At 43.1% G+C, this 13600-nt stretch overlaps 1 protein-coding gene across 1 annotated transcript; it reads right to left on the bottom strand.

Moving 5' to 3' along the window:
- Positions 1–12110: 12110 nt before the first annotated feature.
- Positions 12111–13107, bottom strand: si:ch211-198c19.1. Its single transcript, XM_034528916.1, has 2 exons — positions 12904–13107; positions 12111–12813 (listed from the first exon to the last, which is right to left on the bottom strand). The coding sequence occupies exon 2, from the start codon at positions 12800–12802 to the stop codon at positions 12245–12247; it is 558 nt and encodes a 185-aa protein (XP_034384807.1). The 5' UTR covers positions 12803–12813; positions 12904–13107; the 3' UTR covers positions 12111–12244.
- Positions 13108–13600: the final 493 nt, after the last annotated feature.

Raw genomic sequence — 13600 nt, 5'->3', positions numbered from 1 at the left:
TCATCACCTCTAGTTCCAGCTTGTGAGGATGCCCTGCTTTTTTCTTGCCTTATGTCATAGTAAAGTAAATCCCCTCGAGGTTTGGACTATAGCTCGAACACAACAAGACACATGAAGATGTTGAGTTTCAGGAATTCTTTTAAAAACTGTTTGATACATGACAAAGATAAATAATTGACGGGTTAATGGATAATGACCATCATTAGTCATTTGCAGCTCACGGGGTGATCATTTGACAATTAAATGGGCATATCTCCTCCACATTTGTGTTATCACAGATGATGGGACGTCATCACATGTTTCTGTATGCTGGTGCGCTCACATCTTCACTTTTACATTTGTGATGCAAACACTGTCCTTCATGTTTGGTAACTCGCCAGCGTGTGAAGGTCCTTTCTAAGAGTTGCATATTGCCTTTACTGTAAAACTATCCAAGACACATGCTCAAGTCACTCACATCTATCATGACTGAATTATTCATATGTTCTGATGTTGCCCTTTCATTCCTAATAAAGCAGCATTTCTTCCTCCTGAAGAGTCAGACTGAATCAATGATTAATTAAATCAGTGAATGGGCCTGTACATTGTGTTTCTTTTATCTCCAAGTGTTATAAATAGTTATTTAGCAGTAGCTCACATGGACTGCAGTTAAGCATATTAAAGCATTGCTGTTGGAGTAACTTGTCATATTTCTTTCCACTTGGTGGCAGTATTGAGCCGAGGATCAGTCTATGTCTTAACTGTGTCTGTGTGCCCAGAAGGGCAGTCCGTCAGCAGAGATCAGTGGTAATCTAATAAACCCTGCCCTGTTTGCTTTTTCTCTCTCCTCCAGAGGTCAGGACGGATCCATATAAACTCTGTTTTCACCTGCCTCCCTGTATGGCTCTGTCTCTCATAACCTTTCACACTCACACACACACACACACACACACACACACACACACACACACACACACACACACACAAACACACGCACACCTTCCACGCTCACGCTATGTGTCAAGGATGCATCGAGGGAAAGAGTCACGCTCGGTTTTTACTGATCTGTGCTGCCGTCTCGTTCCACTTTTATGTGCCCATAAGTAACTACTGATGGTCAGACAGCGACTATAATGCTCAACTCACACAATGCCATGGTTGTACTGCACTCTTTTTGGGGGGTGGTAGGAGGCACAATAAAAGCATTGAAATCGTGTGCTTTTTTTCATCTTTTTTTTAAATCAAAACAAGGACAACGGAAGCTGAATATTGTGTGGAGGAACTAGGTATCAGGCCCTTTTTAATTTCTGGGTAAAACGCATGACTGTCACAGCATCGGTGCCAACAGTAAAACGAATGATGTCATGGCTTCAGGTATGGCTCTTCCTTCCGTCCTACGAGTATTCGCTCATGTTTTTCGATCACTTTCAATCGAAGGTCATACCACGGACAAATTGCAGCATGTTCCTCCAGTTTCAGCGCGATGCCCGCCGAGCTCCCGAAGGATCGCAGCTCCGACTTCTTCTTTGACCAACTTTGGCAGAGTGGACGTGCTCGTTGGCCAATAGAAACACTGCTGTGTTTGTAAATGGTGTCATTATTAATCAAGTTATTATTCTAGCCGGCGTGTTTAATGACTATAGTTAGTACATTAGCTCAGAGTCATTAAGTATGACAGATGGCTATAGCTAATAGTGCAGACCTGTACCACTGGGACATCAATAATGTAGCATTCGGAAAGGAACATTTTGTAGACTCTTTAACTGGATATTTGAATACATATTGGTGGTTGTAATTTCTTAACGCAAACTGAAAGAAGCACTCAGTAGTGATTTTATTAATGCACTTCCATAAAGTCGGTGGACTCACAAGAGGACCGCCTCCTTTTGTAGATTTAACATCACTGAAAATTGAGCTGATATTAGATTGAGTGTTTTGGGGGTGCTACTGGGGTGCTGTAACGAATTCAGGGAGTGTATTTTTTAGCCATAAGGGGATGTCAACCTTTTAAGCTGGTCAATGACCTCACAGGCAGCCTCACGGAACACATGGCTGCAGATTCATCGGTGTGAGTAAAGAAGCTCAGTTTCTTATGGAGAATGAATGAAAAGGAAGAACTTTTTTTTCTTCTTCATTAAATCGATCTATAATTTCATCAGAAAGTCGATGTTTTGTGATTCTAATTACTGTGCTTCCAGACTGAGCTGAACAGAAATCAACACTCGTGACCTTTCCTTCTTAGAAGGAGTCAGACGTAAATGTCCCCTGCGTTTGCACTCGTCTCTTTCAAACACAAATGAGTGAAGAAGGGGAGGAATACAGTCAGGAATTAGAGGGATTAAAGGGAGGAGCTAACAATGATAACACGTTCCCCCGATCAGCCACATGAAAGCCTGGAGCGTGGAGGGTGGATCGGCCCATCAGCGCTGTCATCCGACTGTGTCGCTCCGTGATCACTGGTTGACTGATTGAGATGGGAGCAACTGGTCATGTGAATCTCGATGTAGACGCACCAGTCTCTCCCCCTAATGAGGGCTTCGTCCTCTCCTGTCACACTGACATTGGGACCAAAGTCTCCCCGATGAAAGCTGGACAGCATAACCTCATCCTCCCACCCGCTGGCTCTTTATTCAGATTCATATATTCATGTGCGAGAAGCTTCGTATAGAAAAGTGGCTCATGAGGAGGCACTTCCATCGCAGGTAATTGGAGTGACCGTCAGTGAGTGCACCTTTCCCAACGTCCTGTTTTTGATTTAGTGTATTAGAATCCAGAGTGGATGCCGTGCGTTTGATAGATGGCCCGCTTTACCCAAATATCCTCACAACACTGGGTTCATTTGACGGCTTCGGGTTGGACTCTCAGCTTGATCCACAGGTTATCCCATCAACTTTACCATTCAATCCACTGAACCACTGAAGGTGAGAAAAGGACACAGTCTACGTCACGTTCCTACATCCCAGCGTTCCACATTATGTCTTAAAATGTCAGTACTGTAAAATGTGCATGAAATGTGACCCAATAAGTTGGTAGTTTTGAAACTGAGGGAGCACAGTTGCGAAAAGCATGAAAAAGGGAGCACCATTGTGGCCGTGAGGCATGCGGGGAAGTTGAACCCGTTGAATTTGCACGGTAGACTGAAATGCTGCTCGAGCCACGCTGACCTGTGAGAGACAGGGAGGAGTCTCTATAGGGGCAAAGTCACATTATACACTTTTATACAACACCACTCTGGCTGAATACTAAACCAGCAAAGAAGAGTCTTGCAGTAAGTCGGAAGTTTCACCTGTGATACGAGGTAAGTATAGCTCAGCAGCTTGTATGGCCCTCCTTAACGTTTGATAAGCCCGGCCTAGCGCCAGCACCTTAAGCAGAATCCAACTGGGCCCTTATCCGATTGGACCCTTATCCGATTGGACCCTTATCCAACTGGGCCCTTATCCGATTGAACCCTTATCCAACTCGGCCCTTATCCCCCAGGGCCTCACTCTACCGAGTACACTCCCAGCACGTAAACAAAAAACTAAGCCGTTCCGCTTAAAAGAATGCAAGATCCCCCTGATCTAAAGAAAAAGCTAGTTCAACAAATGTTAAGGTGATGTAAATAAAAATTAAGAAATCGGCTCCGGAAATGTTACTAAAAATCAATCATTGCACAAGAAAACTGTGTGCACAACTACAGCAAGAACAATACGTGAAACTTGGTTCAAACACTGGCATGGATGTTTAAATCGGACAGTTAATAGGGAAATAAGTTTGACTTTTATTTTATTTTCCAAACACATTTAGCGGAACAAGGGTTTTGTTTCCAGCTTTAGAGTGACGCCAAGTGAAGTAGCAGTGCTAGGACAACACAGTTGTGGTAATAATGTTTATTTTCATGAACATTAAAAGGTGCAATGTTAAAGATCTGGAGCAAATTTTTGTTTAAAACATTCAACAAAAATTGTCAACAGAATGTGAAGAGGTTACAGTGTTGTATTGCAGAGATGTCTACTGAGCACGCTAACCAGCTAGCCCCAGCCCGTGCGGTCTTGTAATACCACTTGTACCTGGAGAGGCGGTAGCGAGTCACTGCAGCGTCCAGTCTGTCTTCAATCCAACATGAGAGGACGAAGAAGAAGTAGAGTTGCCCAGAGGGCTTGTAAAAATTAAATAAAATAAAATACTGACGTGAGAAAGCAGTCCAGTTAGCAGTTAGCTTGAAATCAGCCGACAAGAACCTCGGCGGTCTGATCCCGGGGAAACCCACCAGATCAAGCAAACCTTCTGTTGCATGCTGGTGGTCTCCAGGCTGCGGGGAGGTCGAGACGATGCTACGGGGCATCTTCTGGTGTCTGCCACTTTAGATTGAATCCAATAAACACTAACTGTACGGTCCAGTTAGTGGCCCAGTAAACACAATATAGGCTGACGACCACGCATGAACATTATAAGACGGCACTTTGCCTTTTCTTGCCATGCTGTTTGTTAGTAGTTGGCTTTTAAAAAAAAATGTTTTCACAACTGATGATTATGTTATATTATGAACCCAGACATAGAGGTGAAATACTGCACACTACTTGTTTGGAGCATGTCACCAGACGTTAAACATTGCTCATTAACGGAAACATGAAGAATGAACTATATGTATTTTTTTGTGGTGATTTATGTAGCGGACGCAACATAACTGTGCCTAAATATGGAGATTGAGATTCCAAGTGACAATTAATGCTGAATGGCAAAACTCTAATAGTAGTAGGGAATCAATTAGGCCTTGAACTGAGGCTATATCCAAAAACGATCTCCGTCCACGCGGCAACCTTTGAAATCGCATATCACATGACTCGCCATTCTCGTGACAAATCAGGGAAGGACACGTCAGGACTGGCAAGACCCAATCAAGTAGAGAACGCGGGTGTCGACGTCATCGCTTCCCAAAACTATGGTGCTCTAAAACTATGCCTTAAAGATATGCGTTTTAAAATCACAGTGTGGACGGGGCCTTGACACACTGATGGTGCGACGTTTACTTAAAGTTAGCCGGTTCATCCGTCGTCGCCATGTTTAGAGCCGGGAGGAGGCAACAGACACTGGACGATCTGATCTTCAATTCAGCTCACACAGGTGGAGTGGCTAAACGACGCACGGGTACGTCACAGATGCACCGAATAGGAAATGACATTTTGATATCAGAGAGTGTCGAACAATAACGAACAGCTGACAAATAACCCCAGAGAGGGGGATGTGAAGAGAGCTGGCCCTGGATTTCAAATAAAGTTTCTTTTTTTTTTTTGACACCGATACTGAAAATGCTGATCTTTGAGGGGAAGGATGGAATGAAGATGAATGATACAATCACGAGATAAATGGGTGAAAAGAAAAGTGTCACACCAGAGAACTAACAGTCTGTCTAAACCCCATCAGCTTGAAGCTCATTCCAGTGATGGATTGGTTCTGTCCGCACTATCTGCTTTGATGGGAAAAAGAGTCCGGTGAATCCTCCTCGTCACTTTCTTCTCGGGCGAACCACATAATATCTGCTTAAAGGCACAAAATTGAGATGATCCTGCGATCCCGTGTTCCTCCTCTGGGCCGGGAGTCTGATATAACCGCTTTCCCCATGGCCGCTGATGAGGACGCGCCCTCAGACATCCTTGTGTGATCATCTCAGCGATCAATTTTTCCAATCACAATTCTGTGCTGTGCCCACACAATTCATAATTTTTTTATTTGTATTTAGGCGTTTATTCAATTTCATCCTCACCAATCTGTGTGCGCTGCGTGCTCAGCAGTCAAGTCGTATGTGTAGGAGTTTTTATCCAAGAAATTACAATTTGGAATTTGATCAAAATAGATCAGATTCTCTCTCACTATATCTCCTGCCATTTTTTATTCATATCAATGACTGCCAGTGCCATATGGGAAAGCACTTATTCCGAAGGGAAAGTGGGGTGATTTAAGCTAGGAAGTGGTGCCATCCGCCTCCTGTTTCCAGAAAACTGCACTCAAAATTGCTCATGAGTCCATCATTTGATTTAATTGATTAAGGAGGCACAGGGAATTCAAATGAAAACACATTAAAAGGCATATTTATTTATTTATTTGGCCTTTTAAAGTTTATTTTATAATGTGTTAGAATCCATTGGAAGATGTGTTTGTGTCCACCTGTATGAATGTTCGGCCAACGGCAGCACCTGAAAAAATACTTTAGCTGCTAAATGCTCTGCTGTGAGATTTTCAGAGCTTATTAGCAAATTCAACAACAACAACAACAACAACAACAACGACGAAAAGGTGCAGAGTGTGGAACAAATGGGTTTGATTGAGAAAATACAAAAGAGTTGAGGGGAACTAAAGAGTTGGTGATAATTCTCTGTCCGTGTCAACCTGTCATATTACACATGTTATTATTAGTTATTTCATTCATTTGTCATTCATGGTCACAACAAGTTGACTTTTTAAATAAATTAAATACAGACATTTTTCCATAACCAAGTGTTTTAGTAGCCTAGTCCAAGCAGCGCTATATATGCATAAATATATCAAAGACAGGTTCATGGAAACCTTGTTGTTCAAACCACATCATGGAAGGTGTGAGACGCACTCTAGCCAGATGTGTAGGAGGTGTAAATGCATTAAGTGGAAATAGCCACACAAGGTCTCTGTGATAACGGCAGCTACCCCATTCTCTCTTGTCTCGTTAAAGGGACACAATTATACTGAATGACTGCTTGGAGAGAGCATTGATCTGTAAAAAGGTATTACAACGTTTTTTATTGTAACTGAACTGACACCTTATTCTGGTCTTTTGTTACCAAACAGCTTCAGGTGCAGCACCACCTCCATCTGGGCTGGACCCCTAACAGAGACACATATTTGAGGCTAAGCACAAGTGTTTTAAATCCTATCTGGATGTCATCTGGATACAACACGCTTGAAAGTGGAACTGAGACCTAAAACAAGGCAAAATGTCTGCTGTTAGGAGCAGGTGTCACATTATCAGGTTGGTCTCATCCGGCATTCGTAGCAAAAGTTCAGAAAAATAATGCGTTGTAATTCGTAGATGTCCCACAAACGTATTTCAGATGTTATCCACGTAACCAGAAAACACAAAGAATTAGGAATTACTGTGCAAAAGGAAGTTTATTTTTAAAAGACTGTATGTACGGAGGGGAAAACGGGTTAGGGTGGGTAGAAACTTTTCGTAAGATATCACACGGACTGTTGTATGAGAGGACCTGTACACTGTATTTTCTCCAAACAAGCAACAACCTCCGATGTTGAAAAAGGAAATCAACGCAGAAATACCACAATCTGCAGTTCATTGAATGGCCACTTGAGTCGGGCTCCAAAAACGAGTCAATCCCCAAAGAATCCAATGTTAACATGAACACTAAATTATAACATCACGTTGATGTTTCAATTCAATTCAATTCAGTTTATTTTATATACCTCAATATCACAAATTACAAATTAGCCTCAGAGGGCTTTACAATCTGTACACATACGACATCCCTGTCCCAGGACCTCACATCGGATCAGGAACAACTAAAAAAAATAGAAAAAACCCTTACACAGGGAAAAAAGGGAAGAAACCTTCAGGAGAGCAACAGAGGAGGATCCCTCTCCCCGGATGGACAGAAGCAATAGATGTCATAGATGAACAGCATCACAGAGTTACAACACATTTAATGAATATGTGTATGAATAATTAGTAGTAGGCATGGACCACGATCCAGACCTCCACATAATCCATGAAACAGAAGGAGGTAGAGAGGAGGGGGGCATCAGGACCCTATGAGACTAGAAGTCACAAAGACTCCGGGGAGGAAGTAGAGTTAGTAATGTGCAATGGAGAGATGTAAATTCCTCCATAAGGAGAGAGAGAAGAAGAGATAGGTGCTCAGTGTATCCTAAAACATCCACCAGCAGCCTATAAGCCTATAGCAACATATCAAGGGGCTGGACCAGGGCAAACCTGATTCAGGCCTAACTATATAAGTGCTATTAAAGAGGAAAGTCTTAAGTCTATTCTTAAATGAGGTGACTGTCTGCCTCCCGGACTGAAAGTGGAAGCTGGTTCCATAAAAGAGGAGCTTGATAACTGAAGGCTCTGGCTCCAATCCCAAGACTCTAGGAACCACAAGTAGCCCCGCATTTAGTGAGCGCAGCTCTCTAGTGGGGAAATGTGGTACTGCAAGCTCCTTAAGACATGATGGTGCATCACCAATCAAGGCTTTGTAGGTGAGGAGAAGAATTGTAAATGTGTATTACTTGGTGACATCACTGTGAGCGCCTTAAAGGCAAAGCGAATGCTCTGACCCTGCTCTCCAGTGATAAACCCGGGCTGCAGGCCGGGGGCATATTGTGTCTGTGTGTCCTGGTCTGAGCGTAGCGTGTGTTCCAGCTCTGAGGATCTACATATGTATGCTGTCCGTGTCATATTTACTCCCCCGGTCACACGGAAGGTGTCTGGATTGGTGTTTGAGAATCGTATACCCCCACTTAGCTCTATTTATATTAAATATTAAATCCAATTTAAATACAAAATTACCATATGAAATATTAACCGAAAATGTAAATATTTAATGCGAGCCCTTTACCATAGACCTGGTATTCATTACCATGCAGTGCTGGATTTTAATGGGCAATTTCCCCGGAGACCGTGTGTGTGTGGGTCTCCTCCTGTCCTCCGGGCGGCAGCAGGGGGCGCTGTTGCACTGCGTCTCTCTCGGGACAGAGGGAGGAGGCGGACTAAGGGACACATTTAGAGGAACTTTGTTTTTTCGTCCTCTTTCTCATTCGTATGTGTATTTCAGCTGAGTGATGTGAGGGGCAACTGCCCCGTGGGTTGTCCTCTTCATGCATGCTGGCACAAACTGAAGGGAAAAAAAGAGAGAAGTGAGTAAAAACACGAATCAGACCCTTTTCTATTTGTTCATCGTATGCACATTGAAGCAAAAAAGGAATAACAATCCATCTTTGCCAGTAGGGGTCAGGCGGACGCTACTTGACGAAGGTTCTTTAAATTACAGTCGGGGAGAGGGAAGCACCTGGCTGTTTCTATTTGCTTCCCTCAGCGATTGATCGCAGTACAAGGGGGATTTCAATTCAAGCCCTGACAACTACAGTAGGTACAAACTGTATGTGACGTCCTTCAGGTCCGACACACACACACACACACCGACTGGAAACCGGGCGTTTCTCCATGAAATTCAGGGAAGGCAACCGCCAACAAATTGATTACGCGAGGAATTGGAGCTGATGTTTTCTGGAGGGAGAAATCTAAAAGATGAAGATTGGAGATGAACTTCGAGAGGACACGGAGAAAGCTACGAGTCGAAGAAATGAGCTTTATGGAGTGCCGTGGAGGAGATGTAGGGTTAGAGATGCATGGGCACGCCACTCCTCTGAGGCGAAGGCCGGGAGGAACATTAATCATTGGGAGACATCTGTTCATTTTGTCGCTTTACAAGAGCTCGGACCTCCCCCATCCACTCAGAGAAAACCTGTCTTCCGTTAAGCATGGACAGGCAGAGTGAAACATCAGAGCCTGCATCCACTAAGAGCCGCCTTCAGTTTGATTTCCATTCAAACCCATTTAAGATGAACAAAACAAGGGGACGGGGAAGGAGTGCAGTGTGTAAACCAGTGCTATTATCAGCATTCAGCTGCTTTTATGGAGCAGGAGACTTGCTGTCATGGAGGAAACAGCCTTCAGAAGCTGACACACACACACACACACACACACACACACACACACACACACACACACACACACACACACACACACACAACCCCAAACCTTACCACAACCATAAACATGAATTAAATCACAAAAAAAACTGCTTTGTGCCAAAAATAAATAGGGAGCGGTTAGAAATGCAAAATCTTTTTCCTTCAAATATGATTTAGAGCAAATAACATTTTGTGAAATAAGCCTCAAATTGAAAAGTTTGCACAGCATATGTGCCATAGAAATGAGAAGACGATGCTCCTCCACCATGCAAGGATTATGAGGTAATAAAAAGTTATAGAGGGATAAAATGCAGGAGTCCAATTTGTGCCGGCATTAATCCGAACCGATGTATTAAAGATATGTACATTTATTGTCAGTGAATAGTGTTTTGAATGTGAATGTTTTGTTGCACATTTAGAGTTATTATATGAACGTCATTTGTGTACTATTGATGTTTATTTGCATTGTGTAGCTACCCCTGGATGGTATCGTTTCCATCGTCACCAGTGAAATCGTGCATGGTGGGTTTCAGGGCCCAAGGGATGTACAGTGAAACTGAAGAAAGTGTATGGGCACTTTTTACTCAATGCTTTTTGTTGACTTTCTTCTTCAGTGTTCTTTATCTAAATGTGGCATGAAATATGCTCAGAAGCCACAGGAGGTGGGATATGGATGCTTTTTATACAGGGGGTGGACCACTCCAATGTGCATGGTCACGGTCATGTGACAGAGGCAGCCAAAGTCCCCACAAGGCTACCTTTCGGTAGCTAGGCTGCTTGTACAATAAGCCGTGTATTGTAATAAGTGGATAAGCCCATAATAATGATGAATAATGATGTCCTTGGAAGTTTAAATGTACAGGCAAAAGGGAAAAGCATTCTTCCTCAAGTTTTTTTATTTTTGGAATTGACAGCAACATTACACCCTTTATGAATAGTCACTTACACAAAACTACTTTATCAGAGTTTGAAATTCACAGATAAGGATATCACATATATAGTTGATTTGTCTGCATGACAGTTGTATTCTCCGTGCTTTATGTACTTTATGTGTGAAGTGGTCTGTCTATCCAGGACAAAGCTAATTTAGTATTTATTATTATTAAACGTTTAGTCACATCTTTTTGAAGACAAAATAATGCCTCTGGGATTTTTCTAACGTGTTTGGGAAAATGGGGAAAGATGTTTACCAGAACAGTATTCTGTTGAATTTATGGAAAAGGAGGCGCCGTCACAAAACACAAAAATTGTTTTTCTCCCTGTTGGTTTCTTACTTTTTTTTGTTAAAGGAGAAGACAGAATAGATATTTTCATTTATTTGTTTGATTGGACTTTACAGCCCAAGGCAATAAACATGGTAGCGGACTAGCTGGGTAATGCTAGTGCTAATGTGTGCTATGTGTACAGATTGTAAAGCCCTCTGAGGTAAATTTGTAATTTGTGATTTTGACTTTGATTGACTGCTATCGGCTCATTAACAAGTGTGTGCGGCCCGCAGTGGTTGTCAAACTCAGATATGAACCATGTGTTATTAAAACAGTACTGAACCAGGACTGAAATCAAGTTTAACAATCGAACAGTAAGCTGAGAGGACATGTTGGGCTTTCCAGCCATCTGTAGGTAGTATAACAAAATCAGGCCCCATATTTCGGCACAAAGCGAGGACCCTATAAATCTGTGTTATCTGTTAAGATTGGTCCCGCTTGTTCATGGGCCCTATCACGAGCCCTCTTCTATTTTTCAGTGGGAGCATCAAATCGAATCTGAATTCAACCTGTGAGCGCGCGGCGGTCTAAATGGCGTCCTCCCATTGGCAACAGAGGAGAGCGGAAGATGAACGAGGCCTTTCTGTGGTTTTTTTTTGAAGACTGCGGCCACGAGGGTGCTTTGTCATCATAATATTGAAAGTGAGTTTTGTGAGAGTCTGTGCCTTTTGGCCATGAAGGTGTGAGCCGCCCTGTTTCACAACTCATTAGAGTCAATATTTTGATTGACTGCCTGCTACTCAAGCTGATATTGGAGTTCATACGAATTTCTAAAGGTCTGTTTCATATTGAGAGTTTTCATACTTTTGGTGATGCTTTATTTTTTTTTACCTCGACAGTGAGGTCACGGCATCTGAAAACCTCAGAAGAAAAGTACAGACACACACACAACACACGTTATGTTTGTTTCCGGGGTGCTTTCCTCATTTACTTTAATAAAGATCCGTACCATATGGTCTCTACACCAGATGCGTCTCTTTCACTTCCTTTATTTATTATTTGAAGATATTTGTGCTATCTCTTTCGTCGCTTCTGATTGGCCGGGGTTTTCACGTTGAGCCGCTCAAGCAGGCGTCACCACGATGATATGTTGAAGTTCACAAAAAAAAAAAACAATGTGTCGGTTATTGAAGAAAGAAAATATTCTCAAGCAACACATTTGAACGTTTATTTAGACGATCATGGTACACTGTATATTCTACAAGCATTATTTACTCTCACGCCTTAAAATAAGCTCAGCAAAGTAATCCCCCCCCAGCCCCATTCTGATATATATTTTTTTAAAGCAGAAGCAACATTTTGAACATGTTTTGAAATTCCATCACATTTCTAGATTTTGCTACTCGAAGAGAGTCAATAAGATCGGGCCCGATTATGAACGTCTCGTGTGGCTGATAATGTGCGGATGCGTAGATCTGCTCAATGTGTTTATTGTTCTTGTTGTATTTCACCAAAACTCTGTCCTTGTTACTTTCAGGGTCTTTGGGGTCGTAGTACCTCCTGACTTCATAAGGCAGTGTCTTCGCATGGGCGGCGTTGAGGTTTCCAACGGTGTAGTAGCTGCGTTGCCTTTTGTCTCTTATCAATGGGAGCAGACCCCCAAAGTTCTTAAACTCATGGAATCCGTATTCTCCCAGCGTGGGATCGCACAGAGCCACCATGTTGTTGTCCACGCAGTTCTGAACGTACCACGCCAGCAGCTTGAGGCCGTGGCGAGGCCTCGGTTGACCGAACCCGCTGTCCTGCAGCTCTTGGTCCGAGTCCAGGGTTGTCAGAGAGGTGAGAGCGACGGACAGCAGCAGCGCTAAAAAAAACAACATCTCTTTGCCGCGTGCCATGTTGAGGTTATCTGTGAAGAAAAAAAAACATCACAACCTCTCCATGAAAACATTCCACTGTACACCGGTGTAACTAAAGCACATAACAGTTGCATCCTCACCTCTCAGTTGGTAATACAAGGAGCAAGTTTGTCTGTAACAGCCGTCTCCAGATGTGCCTGCAACCACAGCTTGAGTCAGTACGTTCTGCTTGCGGATGGAAGAGCTGCTGGGACCGTGGTCGACTTATCACTTTCTCGTCTATGCAGGATGAGAGCAGCAACTCGTTATCGTGACCAGAGGTACTGCTATTTCCTCTCTTTATTTACCAAGAAAGAGGAAGTGCTGTGGTTGCTGTACACATCTGGGGTAGAGTTAAGCCTCCGTTTTGAAATAGAATTCATAACGTTGATGATAGAAGCAGCAAGTGTACAGACTTATGGGATATGTGCTTGCGTTGGGACGGGGACGGGGGGGGGCAAGTGGATATCAAGATTCAGGCTCACGGGACATTTTTTGGTCGTGTGCTGGTCTGTGGTCAGTTTTGACTTCTGCCGTCTCTCCCACTGGTGTCAAATGATGTGCAGCACAACGGCTCTGCAAAAACATAGCACAAGAGAAAAAAAACCTGCACATTCCATGAGCAACATGGCTAACTATGCACTATGCTTTGATGCTGAATCAAGTCAGCTTGCCATGTTGAGTATGATCAGAAGCAGGAATTATACAAAACATGCAGACCTGGGCAGATCAGAGTGTGCACGACTTCCGACATTACGATGGTGATATGCTTGCTTTTTAACCACGCCTCAATGGATG

The sequence above is a fragment of the Cyclopterus lumpus genome, chromosome 25 (genome assembly GCF_009769545.1).
Source record: "Cyclopterus lumpus isolate fCycLum1 chromosome 25, fCycLum1.pri, whole genome shotgun sequence".
NCBI lineage: Eukaryota > Metazoa > Chordata > Actinopteri > Perciformes > Cyclopteridae > Cyclopterus > Cyclopterus lumpus.
The sequence above is the reverse complement of the archived record's forward strand: the minus strand, read 5'-3'. Positions and strand labels throughout refer to the sequence as shown.